The 21,825-nt window shown below is 43.8% G+C and overlaps 1 protein-coding gene across 1 annotated transcript in view; it reads left to right on the top strand.

Moving 5' to 3' along the window:
• The window catches only part of LOC142582430 (nose resistant to fluoxetine protein 6-like), a 119,554-nt gene that overhangs the window by 78,434 nt on the left and 19,295 nt on the right, over window positions 1–21,825 (top strand). Inside the window, exons 9-14 of the mRNA XM_075692144.1 lie at window positions 2,123–2,215; window positions 8,937–9,102; window positions 12,650–12,729; window positions 16,062–16,181; window positions 17,111–17,231; window positions 20,206–20,389. Coding sequence (XP_075548259.1) covers window positions 2,123–2,215; window positions 8,937–9,102; window positions 12,650–12,729; window positions 16,062–16,181; window positions 17,111–17,231; window positions 20,206–20,389 — 764 coding nt within the window. The remainder of the gene's footprint in view (window positions 1–2,122; window positions 2,216–8,936; window positions 9,103–12,649; window positions 12,730–16,061; window positions 16,182–17,110; window positions 17,232–20,205; window positions 20,390–21,825) is intronic.

Raw genomic sequence — 21,825 nt, 5'->3', positions numbered from 1 at the left:
GAAATTCTCTCCATCTTGCGAGTGTCCGCAGAGTTCGGTTTGTTACGTATAAAGTGTGAATCAAAGTGTTTTCCAATATTACAAATCTTGACAGCGGGCACGCTGAGAACAGCAATCGTAACTACAGTATTATTACCTGCATATTTGAGGTAAGAAGGACTTCAGGGGTGTCTTGAACATGTTAATGCCCGCTTAAGAAACAATGCCTTAACCGACATTAGTGACGCGAAAAGGACATTGACATTAAGTGACGGTGGTCACTTGTTGGCCAGAACAGAACTTCCACCGCAAAACTGTGGAAGATTTCACCGCGCGTGCGCTTCCGAGTACGCTTCAATAACAGAGTGTCTCAGTCCGCCTTCTTAGGCATGCAAGACTGTGTTTTCTTTCGTGCAGCTGTTAGTATTGTACATCTTACTTGCAATGATCCACAAAATCTCGTTGCTGGGTCAACAGTTTACTAAAATACGCTCACCAAAGCTGGCTTCCTCACAAGAGCAGTATTTATGAAAATAAGCGTGCTTCACGGATGCTGCTCGATTTACCGGTGGTTTCCTCTTAGTGCATTAGAAATATTTCCGCGTGTGAAATCGAAAACCATACCCACAGGCCTTGTCTGCTCAAGCATAAGGTACCATGGTGGTATTCGCTGTAGGAGATAAGTAGGTGTGTGGGAATATTTGAAATTTCGAATACAAATGGAATAGTTTTTGGTATTTTATTCATATTCAATTCGTATACGATTTGAGAAGGCACTAGTCAAAATTGTCGAATGTGTGTTTCATTCGAATATATAAAAGATAGCAGCATTTATGGGAGTCAAAAAGGAGAGGGAAGGATGGATGTGAGGACTGTTCCGATTTGTTCTTGTGTAAGGAAATGGGAATAGCTCCGAAAGGGCACCAGTTTCTGGGTGAATGCAGGGAGCAGATTACTTTTCCTGAATTATTTTCGATTATTAAGAATATAATGGTCCCACTTTTAGGCAACCTAGACTTGAATTTGTTGTCTAGATTTCGGCAAAACAATATATTATTTGGCCATTCGCACTTTGTTTTCATACCGTTAAAACAATTTGCGGTGCTGTAGTGTCACATTTTTCTCCTTAAACAAACTCAACATTCTACGTGCATCTGGTGACATGCTGTTCCTTTTTTTTTTCTTCATTACTGTCATTGCCACAGTGCACAAGATAACTGTAAGCCGTTGTTTCTTCTTTACAAGCTACGCCAACTTTGTGTTCATTTGGACGTCCATTTGCGGCCATTTCAGTGTGCCTGCAAATAAGCAACGCAAACAATGTCAATAAATATATTTCTTTACCTTGAGGGCTCCATGAAAGCTTCATGTTTCTCTGTGTTTAGAATTAAAATATTCGATTCAGTTCGAAAATATCTCTAGTCAAACCTCTAGAGATAAGCTGTTTGTGCTCACAGGCTCCTGCATTTTCCTCTCTCTCAATCAGTTTAGGCCAGAATTTCAACCTGCTTGAATTAAAACGCGTCAATTTTTTCGAAAAAGATCAATTGGGCTGCATCTTTTGCGGACAGAAGCAAACAGGATAAGGACGTAGGTGAACGCTTTCCTTGTGGTTTGATGGACACATACAAAATGGGTATACCCTAAATCAACCAAGGCGCAACAACTGGGACTAAACCTGCGCCTTTAGGAGAGCCGCAACTCACCTTGGTGTGCTTCAAAGTGATCAGTTACCTGCATGCGACAAGGCGATTTATTTCATGTATCATATCGAGTGGAGACACACGCCGCATGCTAAATGCAGATAATGGTTGCAACATCCAGTATAATCGTAAGTTTAATACCAAGTGGGTGTGGCTATAATGGTGGAAGAGGGCGCACCTAACTTAGCGTAACGGCTATGCAAAGGGAAGTCCGGGAGTGTTTCAACACGTAAGACGTTTTGCTCAATACCTATGGGCAAGTTATCGAGTCCTATGCTTTTATTTCTAAACTAATATAATATAGAAATAATAGCGCTTTAGTCGTTGACAATGATTCCTAATTACAAAGCTGAAAGTGCTGTGTCTCTTGATCAGCAGATATGTAGTTGTTCTTGCCTCTTTTCCCACTCACGCCATTAACTGTCTGTCACATATTCCAGTGGTTTGCTCGTCGTTTACACCAACTGGAAAGAGCTCACGGAGTCCAACGGCCGCCTCAATGTAATCAGATTCCTGTTCAACAAGTATTGGAGGTAAGCACAGTCTTTTTCGTTTTTTTTATTATTGCACGATTTACCGGCTGGACATTATTTCAGGATTTCAGCATTATTTCCCCGTAGCCACTCTTTCCCGTAATATGAGAAGAAATATTTCATATAGCTTCCTTCGTGTTAGTGTCACTGCAAGAAAAGTCTCAAAATAATGTTTGTGTACTAACCTGCATTTAATACATGTCGTAGTGCAAGCTTGACAATGAATTGAATGATTGATGAAATGTTATAGTATTTTGGAAGGGGTGGCTCTTTGGCTATGGGAAGGTATACATGATATGGGAAGGATATATGGGCAGGAATATAAGGTGAAGAAAGCTTCGCTTTAAAATTGTCTACCTCATCACGGCGCGAAATTATGCATTTACTCCGTGTGTGTGCCAGGGGTCACAATACGCTAACTTGAAGGGGCATAATGCTGACACGACGTATTACTGTAGCGTATAGCGTAACACTCGATCCATCTAATTTAGGCTGCTGAGCACGAGGTCGCGGGATCGAATCCCGGCCATGGCGGCCGCATTTCGATGGGGGCGAAATGCGAAAACACCCGTGTACTTAGATTTAGGTGCACGTTAAAGAACCCCAGGTGGTCAAAATTTCCGGAGTCCCCCACTACGGCGTGCCTCATAATCAGAAAGTGGTTTTGGCACGTAAAACCCCATATATTATTATTATATTCGATCCATCTAAACAGTGCAGTCCTCACATAAGCTAAACACGTTTTGCCGAGGAAAAGCTCGCTTCGAGTTGAAATATTTTTTTAGGATAACAGTTTAATAACAACTAGCTGGTATCAAATATCTGTGCTCATGCCCATGCCTTCTCAGGCATGGCCGAAACCATTGCCTGCGTTCGCTCCAAAGCTGTCCACCTGACATCGTTTTAATCAATACTCTCATCCGTTAACATGGCCAACCTGTCCTTGCCTGCCATTTGTACAAGTGCATACCAACCTTTCACCTTTCCCGAGGCACAAGCCTCTCATAAACAACATTAGTAAGGAGTGCTCTAGGCACGATCAGGCAATATGGCTGCTACAGATCCATTGTTTCATGGCTGGTGTGCTGGACTAAAGACTGATATGGTGTCACCACGTTCGGTCACTACAACTAAAAGTGAAGCAGGCTATTTGTATCGTCCGCAGTGGCGTGCAAACTTTTTCTCGAAACGATCTTATCTCTATCTCCATATATATATATATATATATATATATATATATATATATATATATATATATATATATATATATATATATATATATATATTTATATATATATATATATATATAGTTTATGAGCCGGTCTACTCAAAGCGGCGGACACTACTTACGCAAAAATTAAAATGCAAAATTGAGTAATTAACGAGAATTTACTAATTAACTTCTAGATAATTATCTTATTACCCATATTGCAATTTACCAATTCTAGCAGTGGACTTCGCAAGGCGAACCCAGTTGGAACGAATTCTCAGGACGACACCAGTTTCGAGATATAATTTAAATTCGCGAACTTTGCGCGAATTGAGTTACTTGAGTGCTTCAGCGGAGGAAACTACGTTTCTTGAACAAATTAATTGTAACGCCAATGCATTTATCTGCAAAGTTCGAGTATTCATATCTCGAAACTGGTGTCGTCGTGAAAATTCGTTCCAAGTGAGTTCGCAAGGCAGATCGCCTTGCGAACTCCACGGCTACACTTTGTAAACTGCAATATGGGCCATAATGTAATTAGTTAAAAACTTGTTTCGTGATTTCTAATTAATTAGGCGATTTTGCATCTCAATTTTTTTTTGCAAGTATTGTCCGCCGCGTTTAGACCAGCACGTCAACTAGAATTATGATATCTGCCACAGGCAAGTTTTAAAAGATCTTTGAAAGTGTTGGCTAAAACACCCGGTATATATATATATATATATATATATATATATATATATATATATATATATATATATATATATATATATATATATATATATATATATATATATATATATATTAAATTAGAGAGCCTGGAATGGAAATGCGTCTGTCAGTTATAGTTATTTTTAATAGACGTAGACATATTTATCAATTACACGTGCTAAACCAGGGGGGCCGTAGAATTATTTGAATTTGCATTTATTTGTTGCAACTATGTAATATCTCAGGATGATACAGGCACAAAAGGCAATGAGTGCCCCACAGTGTTCGCAGGTCCCGCCCAGCAGCAGCAGTACAGCGCACATAAAAAATGCGCATTTGCTACAAACAATTTTAATAATTAAACAAAAAATGTACTTCATGTTGAAGTCTACAGAACAAGTGTATCGTTAGTTCACGTAATAGTATTGTCGAGGTTATACGCAATGATGTACAATCAACATAAATTACTTGCAATATTCACAAGAATAAAAGGCAGCAGATGTATGCGACCTTGGGAGAATTACAACCCGATTTCCAGCGAAGCTGTTGCTTTCGAACAATTGCAGTTAAAGTGTTTTTCTATTGAATATATCGCATACTTTAAGTTGCCCGTATATATATGACTGTTCTGTTTGAAACCTTGCCCACAAGCAATGCTTTGGAGCACTTTTTGCTGCTAATTTCTAAAAAGCCAGTAATTCATCCGCACATATGATAATTCGCCATAACATTTACCCTAATGTCTTTCCTTCTCTTCCTGTCCCCCCCCCCCCCATCTTAATTTCCGCTAGATTTGATATCGGTTGAGTTCACAGTTTTCCTAGGGCAGCGGGATAAATTCTCTTTTTGCAAAACATATTCATAAAACTCCGGATCGCTTGCATGCGTAATTTACTGCAGATGCCATAATTAGTCCGCTGTCTTTGAAGTTTACCTACATATTGCCTATAATACGCCCTTCATTTTCGCCGATTATAAACAAGATGTATTGCTTAGTTCGCAGAGTACATCGCTGAAACCAAGTTGGAATGTGTAATGACGCCTGAAGATAGAGAAATAAATTTTCTATTTCTTCCTATCAGTAATTATTTGCAATGGTTCTAACTGGACCAGGAACGTAAAAATTTTGTCGCACATTGCAGTTAGCATGTCCCCCGCCCACTTTCCACAAAATATAGACCTTTTGTAAGGTACAGCTTTGTCGGGACACTGAGAAGCATAGCTGATAGCAGCCATATCACACGCTCTAACACTTGAATAAGAATTTATTTTACAAAGGCTGTGTCTGATCCAGCCATACTTCGCACAGAGAGTTTCCATAGCGTACCACCATTTTTCGCTAAATTTAGACTTGGCGGCTTTTGTAGTTCTGCCACGGCAACGGGCTCAGTTATCTCCCGCTCGTTAGGCACGCTCACAACACTAGAATGCTTGCATACGTAATTTATTGCGAAAGGCCATGTATTTTGAACTTCACCTACACTTAACCCGTTAACTTCTCCTTACAGTCACCAAAGAAAACGAATCTGTCATTTATTTCAGTGACGGTACCAGGTGAAACTAATATATCATGCATAAAAAGTAAAAAAAAAAAGATGAGGGTTCAATAATTATTCCTAACGCTTATAAATAAGCCAGAGATGTCAACACTGAAAATACTGTCTATTCCTTCAAAGTATAAAATATATGAAATGCAGAATTCTCTTGGGACATTGGGGAACCTAGCTAATAGCAGCAGCGTGATACTTTCGAACGCTTGCTTGCGATTTTTTAACGCTGTATTTGATCAACACGCATTTGCCATCGCACAAAGACTTCGCGTGTTGTTCCCCTTATGTTCGCAAAATTATATCTCAGCTGTAGTTGCAATTATGTCAGTGCGGCCGTCTAAGTTTTGCACCGCTCGTAAAACATACTAATAACGCTATGGACCCACTGGAAAATGCGCATTCAACCTACCCATTTGGAACATTGCCTACACAATGGCTATGCCATGCCCTAATTTTCTCCCCTGTATAAACAAGCTGCCTTGTTTAGTTCACCGTGGATACCGGAAAAACAAACTACGAACCTCGTATGATGCACGAAAACACAAGGAAAAATGGGGATTTAGTCATCATCCGCAACACTTCCATTTAAAGCAGGAAAGTGAAAGTTTCGTAACGCATTTCCCTTAAAATTGTCTCTATTTTCACGCAATGTCAACCGTCTCTTGTGCCGTTGTTTTAGCGTCTGGGAAACATTTAGATTAGCCGCAGTATGACACTCTAGAACGCTTCAATGAGTAACTTTCTCCAAAGGCTGCAATAGACCTACACAGAATAAACATATATCGCTAGTCACTCAGAAAATTCCTTATATACTTCGAATAAACATAAACACCGTGCTCCACATATTTTACCGAAGATACCGAGGGACAACAACTAAATGCCGTGTATAACGCATAAGAATTTGGAGAAAGCGACTATCAGTAACTGTTTTCATAGCACATAGGCAACCACAAAGTGTGAATTTTCGGTACGCATCACCAAAAAGTGGGCCTCGTTTTTCAAAATACGGAATATCTGCTGAGTTTTTCTCCTGCTGGAAAACAAGTAATAGTTTAGCTCTTATGCAAAAACAGCCTGAAAATTAAATCGTCAAAGTCAGAAGTGCCACATTCCCTTGAAAAAGTTCGTCAGTGTTCTGTTGGTAATTAAATGGCTGTGCACGTTCGACCAAGGTCACTTTCAGTAGAATATCTACGATGAGCCGTGATTGCACGATGAAATCGGACACCCGTAAGCAGTTCGATTAGATTGTTTATGGTGTTATTATACTAAGACTGCAACGCTACCTAGGCTATCTCTAGACACAGAATAAATCGTTCCAGCTTTTGATAAACCAAGGATTTCATTCCGTAAGGCACGCCAGTCGTTGGGCGCAGCTGATTGCAATACTTTCTCCAGACCTCCCCCTCGCCCAGAGGTTAAATGTTGTGTTTAGAATGATTGTGTTTTAGAATACGTATGTAGCGGTCTCAAAAAACTGGGCATGACGCAAGTTGCGCAAGCGGACAGTTTTTGGAACTGCCCAGCGTCAGGCGTTCTGCGCAACGCGAGTGTGCATGGCCGATCCCGCGCGTCGTCCGCTGCAGGGCGTCCCGAGAAGGCACAATAGGCAATCCTCGCCGTCCAAGCAGGGGATGCGCAGTAAAAAAAAAAAAGCATTACTTACGCGCTCACTCTATTAAGAAAGACAATTTAGCTTCAACTGTAGTTTTGTTGGACTTTCCAGCGTGCAGCCGAAAGTGCCCGCTTTCAAAAGGGAGGAGGGCAAATGCTGTACTTTGCCCCCCCCCCCCCTCACACACACGCACTTTTGATACAGAAGGGGGCAAGTGCCGCCCTTGCACCCCCCGGTAGATACGCCTATGATCGTCGGCTACCTTTGCGGGCCTAATTGGGGTGGTTCTATGGTGTCTTTGTTGACCTTATACGTCGTTTAGCTTCGGGCTATTGTGTGTTACTCAATAACCCTGCTTCATGGCCCTTCATGCTCCACTCAAGAGAGGCTCCACCTACTCGTGACACGGAGCCTACGGATCTGCTTGGGGATACCATGATTTACATCGAGCGACTTTGTGTACGCAGGATATCGCCGACCATCTTAAGCAGTGCTAAAAGCAAGGGAACCCTCCAGACATTTCTTTGAATTTTTGATCGAGCATGATAATCGACCTATATCTGGCTAGTTGTTGCGATGAACTGGCACTCGCCTTCAGGAAGCCTTAAGTTTAGCGCAACAGTTCTGGTGTACTGGTGCACTAGTGTTCATTATCAAAGTCGCTTTGGCCACTCCCGTGACTGACCTTTATTTTTGACATAGACGACTTGCACAAGGAAGCCTAATAGAACCTGTTGTAACGGTCCACCTGGTTCTCTGTCACTGATACGCAAGATGTAGCATAAAAATTCAAATATACATGCGGATGACTCGGTTGCTGAAAGAATTAATCAAAGGTTCGTTGAGCGCTGTCCGCTGCACGCGAAACCGTTTGGAATCAATTCTGTGCGGCTAGCTGAAGGCCAGAAATGGGATTCTGCACCATCGCACGTTGTTTTTAAGCTACGCAAACAGGGTGAAACTGGTCAGACAAAAAAAATCGAAACAAACTTGTATACGAGCTGCCCAATAGCGAGCTTTTCTTATTGAATGACTGGAAATTCTTGAGTCGCAGTTATCCGCTCCGTGCATTTGCTCATGAACGTGTGGTACCATTGCGCAACAAGCGCAGCTGTCCTGCAGCAGCTGTTTCATACGAAACACTTTTAACACCAACCGTTTTTGTCTCACTAGAGACTCCAATAAGCGCTTTCTTTCTTTCTTTTTCTCTTTCTTTCTTTCTTTCTTTCTTATAGAAGCCAATATTCGACCACTTCGAACAGTAAATTCTCGAATCCAACATGAATCGAATAGCAGGAAGTACCCGATCCGTAATCGAAATTTTTAATAATCTTGCACCCATAATTATTTGTTTATCGTTTGCTGTAGAACATATAGAATTGAAGTAGCCAAGGTACTCTCTCTAGCTGAAACTCTTCAGAGGAAGTGATTTGTGACACAACAGAATAGACACGTGCTCCCCGCACAGTTCTCTAGCCAGTGATGAAATGCGGCTATTGCATTACTGCATGTCAGCAAGCGCAGAAGCGCCATTCTGAAGAATAGCCACCGTATTGAATCAATTCTAAATATAGCCTCGCGTGGAGCGGACAGCGGCCGAGGAACACTTGGTAAAATCGGGCGTGGTGCTCGCAGGATGATGCCGCCACTTCTTCTATCCCTTGGCCTGCTGTTCCTGATGCCCGTACTGGGAGATGGACCTTTCTGGAACGACATCATGGGCACTGAGATAAGACTCTGCGAGCAGTCCTGGTGGTCAAATCTTCTCCTCGTCAACAACTTCTGGGAGTCCAAGAAGATGGTCAGTGTTCCGCTCAGAAGCGAAAGCAAATGCCCGAGATATCACGAACTATCTTCAAATAAAATAAGCCTTACGAATGTGGACCCGTATTCATACAGAAATTTTTGCGCTAGAGCTGTTCGTAAAAGCGGGTACCAGTCAATTGTATACATGGTCAATTGTCAATTGCAAACAAAGTTCAATGCGAGGGCAAGCAAACTCAATGTACCTTTTCTATAATTAAAAATAAATTCTTGTATTTAGTTGCTTGCGCGACCGCCAAATTGTGCGCAAAGAATTTTGGCTATGTTTCGAGTTCACTAGGAAATTTAATTCTTTCACAACTTCCGTCCTTAAAAAAAGAAAAGTTACGCAGTCAGCTGCATCATCAGCGAGAGCGGGAAATTTACGTCCAAAAGGAAAATTTGCTACAGGCTGTTGTAACCACGGAAGAGAAGGCAAGTATTAATCACTACAGCTTTATTTCTGTCTGTAGCAATTGCTACGTTTGTGCGGGTAGTTCGCACTTTTTCTTGTGATCGAAGTTATTGCGATTATGAAAAGCTGTTATTGACTACAGTGAGTAAATGCACAATTTAAGATGGCGGAAGTATTTTTTTGACGCCTTCACTGCGAAGGGTAAACCTCAAATATGGAAGCGTTTTACGATGCAGTATATGAAGACAATCCATTACAAATAAAGTCCGCGATTTAATGAAGGCATGTTTCATATGCGGAAAAATTTGTAAAAGCGTTTTTTTTAAAGAGCGCGTGTAAATGCGCTTTGTTCGTCCTCTTTCTTTACCCGTCACTGCGCTGTTCCTCTCGTTCGAATATCTACCAACAAAACCAAATAAGCATTTTCTTAAATTTTTTCTTGATCGTCTTTCTGTTTGTGTTTTTAATACAACCTGTCTTAGCGTGGCATGTCAGGTGTCATCACACGAAAAAATATGCCTAAGAAAATACAGAGAATATGACTCGACGGTGCGTGGTCTGCCGTGCCCAGCCGAGACGTATTCTGTTTATGTTCTTAGGCATTTGTTTAGACTTAATTTTAGTGAGATTTCATGACCAGATATCATTTTCGGTGTCACTGGTATGCTGCGCCATTTCCAGCCGGGCTATTGAAGCCTTAAGATGGATTTCATCTGGTTTAGGTGGCATAATATGTATGTATGTATATATATATATATATATATATATATATATATATATATATATATATATATATATATATATATATATATATATATATATATATAACTGGCATTTATTAGTCACCGGCGTTTGGGACTGACCGTTAGAGCAGCGCACGAGCGAACAAAGTGATGAAGAGGACGACCCACTATGAGTGGGTCATAGTAGGTCTTGAGGTGGTCGACGTTGACAATATCTCGTCCACGGCGACGCATGTCCGAAGACGTTGAACGGGCTCGATCCCGTAGTTGACCGGAGATGCGCTTTCGCAGACGCGGTAGGGGCCTTCATACTTGGGAAGTAGTTTCGACGAGAGCCCAGGTGCAGTGTAAAGGACCGAGAGCCACACAAGCGTTCCGGGGAGGAACGTGGGCGAACACTCTTATGGCGCTCTTGGTCATTTGAAGCAAAGGCCCGCGCGAGATCGCGACACTGTTCGGCATGTCTGGCTGTGGCTGAAATAGGCGCACTCAGATGCATCCGGCTTGTACGGAAGTATTGTGTCAATTGTGTGCGGCGGGTGGCGGCCGCACAATAAGAAAAATAGGTGGGGTCGGAGGCTACGTATATTGCGAGCATGTCGCCAAGCGTGCAGTTAAAGCGTTCTCTGAGGCCATTTGTCTGTGGATGGTAAGCAATAGTTGTGTGGTGCACAACGTAGCACTCTTTGGGGATAGCTTCGACGACTTCCGACAAGAAGACACATGCGCTATCGCTGAGCAACTCACTGTGGTGGACCATGACCCGGTATGCATCGTCAAAGCAGGAAAGAGGCAACATCGCGTGTTTTAGCCGCTGGAAGAGCGACAGTTTCGGCGTATTGCGCAAGGTGGTCTACAGCCACGATGGCCCAGCGGTTACCACCAGATGTCAGTGCACAAGTGGCCCATACAAATCGATGCCGACGCGCCCGAACGGCCGGGTAGGGCAAGGTAACGGTTGAAGACCGGCTGGTGAGAGGCGTGGTGAAGATTTCCGGCGCTGGCAAGCGGGATACGAGCGAACAAACTTCTGAACGTATCTGTACATCCCGCGCCAGTATAGTACCGCTGTCGAATGCGCTGGTAAGTTTTGAATACTCCCGAGTGTGCACACTGGGGGTCAGAGTGCAACGACGCGCATATTTCAGAATGCAGACTGCGGGGTACTATCAGCAACCACTGGCGACCATCGGCGGTGTAATTGCGTCGGGGGAGGAGGTCGTCGCGAATGGCGAAAAGGTGGACTTGACACAACGCGCGATCGGTTGGTTTTGCGGATGTATCAGAAAGCAAGTATACCAGCGAGGTGATCCAGTGGTCCTTGCGCTGTTCGGAAGCGATGGTCCGAAGGTCGATGGCAGAAACGGGGCAAGCTGGAAGGAACAGTACATATATATATATATATATATATATATATATATATATATATATATATACTGGTACGTAACAAATTACTTACATGATATTAACTACTCGTCGTCCATTACATTTTTCGGTAACATCATAATATACCGATTACTCTGCTTGCTCGGTAACGCTACTGTAATTTAATTACTTTGTTTTCAGTAACCAATTACATGTAAGCAGTTACCTTACTGATGAGACGAGCTGTAGTTTTTGTCTCGTCAATAAAGTAACTGTAACAGCTTTGAGAACCTTCATTCGACGGCAACTACCGTAGACCGCGCGAGTTCGTTACACGCAGCAGGCTCGCGCATGCTCAGACTGGCGAACCCAGGCGCTCAGCATTTATTTCATCTTAACGCTCCACCAGACGCTGGCCGACGAATTGAGCCGGTGCTGGTATGCCTCGATTAGCGACGGCCATTTAGGACGAGAATGCCAAAAAATCAAGTATGGTCGATTTTTTCCAATATTTCATTGGCCAACCAGTAGCATCTTCTCGAAGTATTAGCAACAATGAAATGCTGCGCTTCATAAAGGACCCAGATGCGGAGTAACCGTATACGCTATAGCTAGATCCATACAGCTGAAAGACCGCATTACACCCAGTACGCTCATCCAGCGGGTTTTCAGTGTGGCTGCTGATGTCTTCACAACTAGAACGAGGGAAGGTGATCGGTTATATGTTTGAGAAGCAATGTTTAGTGAAGATAAGCAATGTGTTAATGGTTGCAGAGAACGCGCTGGAAGTGCCAGGTAGGCTGGTTTTGTTTAGTGCAGTGAATGTTTGTGTAATGCTAAGTTCGAAAAAAGTAGCGTAAGTATATATATATATATATATATATATATATATATATATATATATATATATATATATATATAATATATTCATCGAGGACGAAATTCACTGACTGTGTTTAGAGTCTCAAGCATTTTTGCAATTTTCTCTTCCATAACGTTGTCTGTCTATGTTCGTTCTGCAGTGTCTCGTCGCCACGTGGTACCTGGCGTGCAACTTCCAGTTTTTCATCCTCTCTATTTTCATCCTAATACCATTATACAAGTAAGTACAGCAGCGCTGACTGCACTGTAAGCAGTCCATTCGTTGGAAGATGCTGACTTTGTGGCGGAATATAAATCAACATTTAAGCTTACAATTTGATAGTTATAAGCTACGAAACCCTCTTCCACGTATTGTTGGGTCAAGATTCATTTAACCTAGCCGACAATGCTCAAAGAATTAAAAAAAAAGAAATTTGGTCTGAGTTTTACAACGATAGTGATGCTGGGCCGTGGTTCAAAATCATAATCTGTAACTAAGAACGATATAACTGATATCATCTACAGGTGTAAAAGAAACCAAAATCTCGCCCCTGCCAGAATTCGAATTCTAGTTCACCGGGTGCCTGCCGAGTACACCAGCACAGACGTCACGCCAGCTGCATTTTTTAATGCAAATTAAAGTAAAATACTCCTCTCGCTCTTTGTCGCCTTTACAACCCCTATATCTCCCCGCCAATGCACGGTAGCAAGCCTGAAACTTGCCTCTGGTTAACCTCCCTGTCTTCTCTCTCTCTCTCTCTCTCTCTCTCTCTCTCTCTCTCTCTCTCTCTTAAGTAAAATGAGGAATTTTTTTAGACCTCATCTGATGGTACAGCCTGCTTATTTTCTTCTATCAGTTATAAAAAGACAATAATGTGAAATAAGAAGAAACGACGCAGGTCCAGAATATGAAGCCCGAAGATTGTTAAAACTAAGCGTCTCGGTGTACGCAGTCCGAGGTATTCAGGAGAATATACGTAGATATAATATGCGAAAACACGCTGCACTGTGCAATTGTTCCCGAGAGAGAGAAATTTAGATCAAAGAGGTGAAAGGCAGATAGTTTGACCGTAGTAAATGCCTGGATGGCTACTCTCCACTGGAGAAAGCGCAGCCGTGGCTCAGCGGATAGAACGCCCGGCTCGGTTACGGGAAGTGCCGAGTTCGATCCCCACCGCCGGGCTCTCATCGGCTTATAAGACGGGTACAAGCAGCTCCCCGGCTAGGCCTCCAGCTTTTCCGGTGTGGGTTGCATGGCAGTGGTTTGTTGAGATCGCTATGCCACCTCATTAAGAACAAACGTTTTTTTTTTTTGTCTCTCGCTCTCTTACTGTGCATGAACCGAGACAAACAAAACACCAAGACTCTTAAGAAAGAAAAGTCTGGCGCTCCCATGTTGACAACTTCCCAACAGGTGTCCTTCCAAGCGGCTGGAACTCCCGTAGTTACCGAGCACCAGGCCGGAAGCGCACTTCTGCCTATTTTACTGTCGGATATCCGGCGGCGACACTCGTCTGCCACCCACAGCAGCGGCGGGTGCTAGATTATTTCACCAAAGCTGTTGTGGGAACCAGGGGCGTCCAGAGGCCCTCTCAAATCTCTATACGGCCCCCTTTCCTGGTGCGTCCCTCCCCATTAGAAAAAAAAGAAACCGGTGGATTTCCGGTGGCACAGGGATTCGAACACAGTACCTCCCCCGCATATGGGGCGAACGCTGTTACCAATTCACCACTGCTGCACAAACACACGCACACACGCTGCCGTAGAACTTTTTCGCCAAATGCTTAGTACATTGTGTAAACACACATCAGTGCAGCACCTAGTACAAATTGAGCATTCCGGTGTTCCCAATAAAATATAAACACGTTCTCCGGCTTCCTTTAACAAGCATGGGCCTAGAAGTTTGGCTAACGACAAAGATAGATATGGATCATTTGTGTTGCTTGAAGTGCTGGAGGCACCACCTGCGTGTAGCATCTCTGAGGCGCTAGGGAAAAGGATGGCAGCTGTTTTCAGCGTGCCGCGTCAAAGAGCACGTAAAACGACGTTGCCAGTATCATGGGCGTGCTGTTGCGCTTAATGAGGAAGACATTAATTGAAAAGACGACGTTGTCGGCGCACTTGCTTTTCATGCTATGCATCGCCTGCAGGAGTGCTAACCTCATCTCTCCTTGACTTATGATTCTGATACCTCCCCCCCCCCCCGGCCTTAATGACAGAAGCACCCTCCATGAAGGCAAGCACATGCGATTAACTCACAGCGAGAGGCAAGCGTTCGGACCATGATGGCGGCAGCTGCACGCATATCACTGTGAATGTACGGAGTACTCGCGCAGGGCTGGAATAACTTATTCTTGAGTTGTGACTTCGCACGCGGCCGTCAGTCCTTTCACTACAACGATGGCGGATGGCCTCATCAGGCGCATATTTAATAGGCGTCTCAAACCTTGTCTCCGCATTAAAGCTGCCCGTAGCCATTGGCAAAGCATTGTCAGCATTGTAGTTTCGGACACCTCACTTGCTTAAGTGATGGGCTACTCACAGTGCAGAATTTGGGTTGAAATTCAACAGAATTGTGGAATAAATATGGCTCGCATCAACATTTGGTGCACCTTTCTGCATCAATTCATTATGCCCAGCGTGGTTTGTGCTGTATAAATAATGCGCATCAGCGGTTCTAAATGCGCCACAGTGGTAAGTAAATATATACATCATCAGTCCATAGCTGCCTCATATTTATTTATACGAGCCGTATTTATTGGTCATAAGGGAAGTTTTGTTTACGAATTGTTACAGCTTTTCCTTAGTATTGTGCGCTTGTGTGCACTTAACCAGGTGGCTTATTAATAAATGCGTCACATTGAATTAGGTGGTAGGAGTCCGTTACATAAGAAATGCGATTTGCAGGATACAATGGTCATTTTCTTATTAAAATATTGTTTTGTCACGTATTGCAGAACCTATGCATAATGATTTTGAAACGTACTGAAGAAAAATTTGATGGGCCAAATAATTTTATTTTTATAGGAAATATTGCAATCGACGCAGACCGCTTTGAAGTCGATTGCGAAGGCGGTACATTATTCTCCCTTGAATGCTAAGGTAGAAAAAAAATTAAATCTGGGATTTTGCACGCCAAAACCGCGATTCGATTATGAGGCACGCCGTAGTGAGGGACTCCGGATTAACTTTGATCACCTGGGTTTCTTTAAGCTGCACCCAATGCATGGTACACAGGTGTTTTTGCATTCCACCCCCATAGAAATGCGGCCGCCGTGGCCGGGATTCGGTTCGATCCCGCGCCCTCGGGCCGAGTAGCGCAGCGCCATAGCGACTATAGGCCACCACGGCGGACGCTAACGTGTCGAACTGGGATTTATTCGAATCTAAAAATTTATGAATGGTTCTTTGAGCTAAAAAGAATCTTTTTTTAGAAAATTACCTTGGGCAAACACGCCACCATTATTTGTTTTGCAGTTGGATCTTATCATTGTCAACGCAGACCAAGACACCATTGCTGCGCGTAAAGAGCTATCCCTTGCACTTGTTTCATGCTATATGTGACTTTTCTAGTTGGCCCATCGTGGGGCTGAGTGCAACTTTCTTGCTGCTGCTGGCCGGGAGCATCGTATCCGGCGTGATCACGTTCATGGCCGATCTTCCGCCGGGGCTCATATTCTACCCGGACCTCGAGTACGTATTCCTCAGCCGCACGTCTGGCACGCGGTTTCGAATAGATGTTTGTTAGTGTTTTTTTACGCTTAATTTATTGTATTCTGTTTACTACTTCTTCGAAGCAGCTTTTCTAACTTTTATTTGTTCCTGGATTGTCGAAAATGCTTTAATATAAGGAGTGTGTGGGGAATGCACGGGGAGTATTTGAAGAAGAATAGTTAATTCGCTGCAATGTCCTGATGTAAACTCTGCCGGGTAGATCATTCCATATAATGCTGTACGATATGAATATGTTCCACGTGTGATTAACGGATACAGTGCGCGAGGAACAGATGTATAGCGAAGACAATTAGTGATTTAACTACTTTATTTGTGACGTGAGGTGGTAGATCTTTTCTCTCTCTTCGTTTTATTAAGCACGGGCATTTTCCGCTGCTCTAAGTGGATAAACCATGACGAAGGTTCTCTGAAACCATCATCGAAGGACTGTCCCTACGGCTCCTTTGACAATGTATTGCATTGAAGAAAATACAGAAATCAGATCATGCTAATGAAATCAGCAAAATCAAATCAGTCTTATGATGCGCACTGTCCTTCTCTCCCCATGTACTTTCGTGAGTGGGAGCCCGCGTTGCGCAGCACCTATGATACGTGCTACTGCTATCCTATGCATGAGTAAGGGGATGAGTGGTCGTTGAAGAGAGGGAGGGCAATGAGTAATTGAGATAGGAAGGGAGAGAGAGACAACTAACTGCGAGCACATTCAGAGCTGCACATATCACGGAGCCGAATACTCGCGTTATGCTTCAGTGATGGCACTCAAGGCACACCTCGTCTGTCCTGCGTATTTCTTAGAACGATTATCGGCACTGTTGGCTAGACGGACTTATCAGTGGCCGCGGTCTGCTCCGAAATAATCTCTTGCTTCATGTTTGACACTTTTGTAGCACTGTGTCTAACCTGGTGACCTACGTGTACCACAAGCCTTACAACCATATTGGCCCCTACTGTGTCGGCGTATTTCTGGGATACGTCATTGTGAGACATCGAGACATCAAACTCAAGCCGGTAAGCGAAACTAAATGAATGTCGCTTGCTCCAAAAAAAAAGTTTAGTAGAGCACGGAAATCTTGGCGTTTCTATAGGATTTATCGAGCTTGACTGTTTTCGTGTACAGCAAGCGTGCTGGTGTAAAAAAATTGTGTTGAAATTAACGTCTTAAAAGGAAATTTTTTCATCTGTTTTCACGAAAACTGTCTAGGGCACGAGGGCAAAGCTCTTGGGACACCGATATTTGCAAGTGCTAAATCAAACGTTGCTTTTCAGCCTTTCGAAGCGGCTGCCTCTGCAACTTCGACAGATTAGGGCGAGCTTCACAGCTACTGTTGGTAGACGCTGCACTAGAAGGGATTGCCTACAAACGCATTTTTTTTTGCTTGGAATAAATACTAGTTATAAGCACTACTCTTGTCATTGGTATAACCTCCGCATAAGCTTTTTGCAATTAGATAGCTTCATACTGATGTACGGTACTCACTGATTAGCCGTTCTTTTGACGTTAAACGAGCACATATGAGAACAGAAAGCTAAACATAAGTTATAGAGAATTACCTCGGTGTTTTAGTTCAGTTAAACATTATATTCTTTTACCGTGGCTAAAACGCTGCTTAGCCCCCAACCTGACCCACGCCACTCATGCGAATCCTGGGGCCCTATAACGTAAAACTATTCCAATATGTTTTTATTCCAATCGCCTGACGTCAAATTTGCGTAACCGCCGACGCAACCACTGCGCGATCACCCGCAGGATTTTCTGAACAGACCAATGAAACGGTCACTTTTGTTTGCTTGAAAAACGAATAACATTGCCTACACTGAGCGGCTTGTCTTATCTGATTGCCTGACAAGAGGCGAGGAGCACGCTCAAGTGGAGGGGGATTCGATGGGGCCGAGACACTGCACTGAAAGTCGATAACCGGATGAATAAGGTGGTGCCGGCGCCTCCGATTGGTCCACTTTTCCTTACTTAACTTGCGGTGGCTGGTCGAAAATCGCGGCCGCATGCAACTGAAGATTAAGAATGACGTTAAAACGCATCCTCAGCAAAGACGAGTTGGCAGAACGTGGCTGTAAACGTGCCGAAAGCGCTCAAAAGCGTTACACGGCCACGCAAAAAGTTTTATTGTACGCAAATAAACTGATGCTTTCCGACATATGCGAGTACCCAGTGCCGAAGCGATCGGCGGCAGCCATCTTCTATTCCTTTCGGAACGGGGCAGCCTGCGGCTATTCAGAGGAAAATTCAGTTTTGTTCGGCATATTAATGCATCTTTAATGCGTACACGTCACTTTGACGCGGTGAGTTTTTGCTGTTTTGTGACGTCGCGTGACAGGCAGGTGAAGTGGGTGCAGCCCGAAAACTTTTGACGAATATCCGGGGGCTAATGGCGAAAGGGCGTCGAATCAGAAATAACTATTTTTCTTTTTTCAGTCAAGTCCTGCATAATCAGTGTGTACACGTGATATCAGATGGGGAGCTATAGCAGTTTTCGTGACGTCGCGTGACAGACAGGTGAAGTGGGGGCGGTCCAAAAATGTTTTGGCCAATCGCGGAGGGCTGATTACAGATTTCGAATTGAAGAGTTTGGAATAGTTTTGCGTTATAGCGCCCCTGGCCTGAAACTGGTCGGCTTTCATCGCGTTGGATCACATACGTTCGACTACTTTCTATCGTGACCAGGCTATTCCTGGGCATTCATGGATCTTTATGGCGCGGCTATAGTCCAAAGTTCCCTCTTTCCTGCTTTCGTGTCAACATTTATGGGGCAGTTAGCAGAACTGATGACTGTGTGAGTGATAAAGACAACGTCTACTGTACTTTCTCAGCATACTGTGGTGGACAGTAAGACGTAACGAAAAAGTATTCATTTACACCTCGAAGAAAGAAAATCTTTCTCTATCGATCAAATGTAGTTACACCATACACAATGGGGTAGTAGGGGTCCTATAACGGAAAACTATTCGAATATGTTTTTATTCCAATCTCCTGACGTCAAATTTGCGTAACCGCCGACGCGAGCACCGGGCGGTCACCCGCCAGGGTTGTCTGAACAGACCAATCAAACGCTCTCCTCGTTCATAGGAGGTCACTTTTGTTTGCTTGAAAATCGAATAACATTGCCTACACTGAGCGGTTTGTCTTATCTACCTGGATGATAAGAGGCGAGGAGCGCGCTCAAGGGGCCAGGGATTCGATAGGGCCGAGCCACTGCACTGAAAGTTGATAACCGGATGGAGAAGGTAGTGCCGGCGTCTGCGATTGGTCCGCTTTCCCTTACTTAGCTTGCGATGGCTGATCGAAAATCGCGGGGGTATGCAACGGAAGCTTCAGAATGACGCTAAAACGGATGCTCAGCAAAGAAGAGTTGGCAGAATGAGGTCGTAAACCTGCCGAAAGTGCTGGAAAACGTTACACGTCCACGCAAGAAGTTTTATTATACGAAAATAAACCCACGCTCTCCGGCAGGTGTGAGTAGCCAGCGCCGGAGGGATCGGCGGCAGCCATCTTTTATTCCTTTCGGAACGGGGCAGCCTGCGGCTATTCAGAAGAAACTTCAGCTTTGTTCGGCATATTAATGCATCTTTGGTGCGTACACGTCACTTTGACAGGGTGAGTTTGTGCGGTTTTGTGGCGTCGCGTGACAGGCAGGGGAAGTGAATGCAGCCCGTAAACTTTTGACCAATAGCCGGGGGCTAATGGCGAAAAGGCGTCGAGTCAGAAAAAACTATGTGTCTTTTTTTAGGTCAAATCATGCATAATCAGTGTGTACAAGTCATACCGGATGGGGAGGTATCGCGGTTTTCGTGACGTCGCGTGACAGACAGGTGAAGTGAGGCTGGTCCAAAAAAACAAGTGTTTGACCAATCGCTGAGGGCGGATTACAGAATCGGAATAGTTGTATTACGTTATAGCGCTCTATGTTACGCTTCTTGAACAGTGTGCGTTTTTCGTTATCTCTTCCTGTTGTCCTGGGGCGCACAGCTCACGCAGGTGATTGGATGGTGCACGTCATTCTCGGTCGGCGTGGCCGTGCTGTGGGCAGCTTACCGCTGGAACGCCGAGCTGCCCAGCCCTCCGGTAGCCGCGCTGTACGCCGCCACACATCGCGTCGCCTGGTGCATCGCGCTCGCCTGGCTCACCTTCGCCTGCGTCGCGGGACATGGAGGTGGACTAGTGGTCATATGTATAGTTCTTGATGAGCTTGCCTTTCTGTCTCACAGGACGTTTTCCGAAGGGCACGGATGTCTTTTATCATAGTTTCGCTGTATAAAGTACACTTACGAAAACAGGCAAAACTGTTCGCCCATGCCAAGAAACTCTGACACACGTGGGGGCCAAGCTGCTTGTTTCGCTATAAGGAGAACGTGACTTCGCCGGTAGATTGCGGCGTCGGTCTGGTTACGTAGTCGCAGCAACTTCAAATTGAAGAGCCTTAACTTGGTTGTCGAATGATAAACAGATTTTACAAGCATCCCGTTCGAAACGAGGCAGCGACTGGTGGCACCAAGATAGTTCTTTCTGCATTGTACGTCTAGTTAACCGCTTAGGATCTGAGGACCGTGGTAAAAATAATCCAATCTATAGGTATTGCTATACCCATTAAGAGTGATGGGGCGTAAGATTTGAGGTGCGCCACGCGATGGCGGAGCGAAATATCCAAAAAGTCTGCGTACACTTCTGGCCAGAGTCGGGCCCGCAGTGACACAGCATTACGTGAATGCGTAATAATAGACTAACACAGGGCATGCATTCACTATTTTCGAAACTTCTAAAGTATAGCTCTACACACACATTGCACACCCTTGCGGCCCTATTTCGGTTGTGGCGAAAGACAAAAATTCTCGTGTACTTCGACTTAGGTGCGCGTTAAAGCATTCCAGGTGATGGTAACTTGGAGCGCTCCACTCATAACCCAATGTGCAGTTTTGGAACGTTAAACATCAGAATTAAATTTAATTCATCTAGCAAACTTGTTGGTCACGGAAGCAACATTTTCCAACGTGACAGCGGCCCTATGTCCACAGCACATATTTCGCTGCTCAGCTCTCTCTCTCTCTCTCTCTTTTCTTTATTAGTATATTTTTTATAGGAGCAAGACTAGGCAACGCTTACTTTAAAATAGACGACATTGAATATTTTCTACTCAAAATATAGGAGCACAACACAACTCCCTGCTCTGGTTCTTCTGTGCAGAAAACGCTGTACGCAGTACCTAAGCGCTGTTTATTTAACAAAGTCTTCGGCAGAACGGTTGACCGCTAGTGGAAGAACAAAGTGTACACTAGTTAAGAGGAAGCTTTAGCTCGGGTGCTCCTATCTAAATACATATTAAAGGAGAATTCGTTTTTCTCGGCAACCACTGCACCAAATTTGACGAGGTTAGTTGCATTTAAAATAACAGCTTAAAATCTAGTGACTGTTGGTTTCGAATTTTCGATTTAGGCCGTCAATCTTTTAATAAAAATTGGCAAAAATTGAAAATTTTCAAAAAACGATACTCTCCAGTTTACAACTCTGTAACTCAGCAGAAAAATGATAATTCAATTCTCTGAATTTCATCTAATAGTGCATCTAAAGCGGAAAAAATTGATCTGTTACACA

Source organism: Dermacentor variabilis, chromosome 1 (assembly GCF_050947875.1).
Source record: "Dermacentor variabilis isolate Ectoservices chromosome 1, ASM5094787v1, whole genome shotgun sequence".
NCBI classification, from domain to species: Eukaryota; Metazoa; Arthropoda; class Arachnida; order Ixodida; family Ixodidae; genus Dermacentor; species Dermacentor variabilis.
The sequence above is the reverse complement of the archived record's forward strand: the minus strand, read 5'-3'. Positions and strand labels throughout refer to the sequence as shown.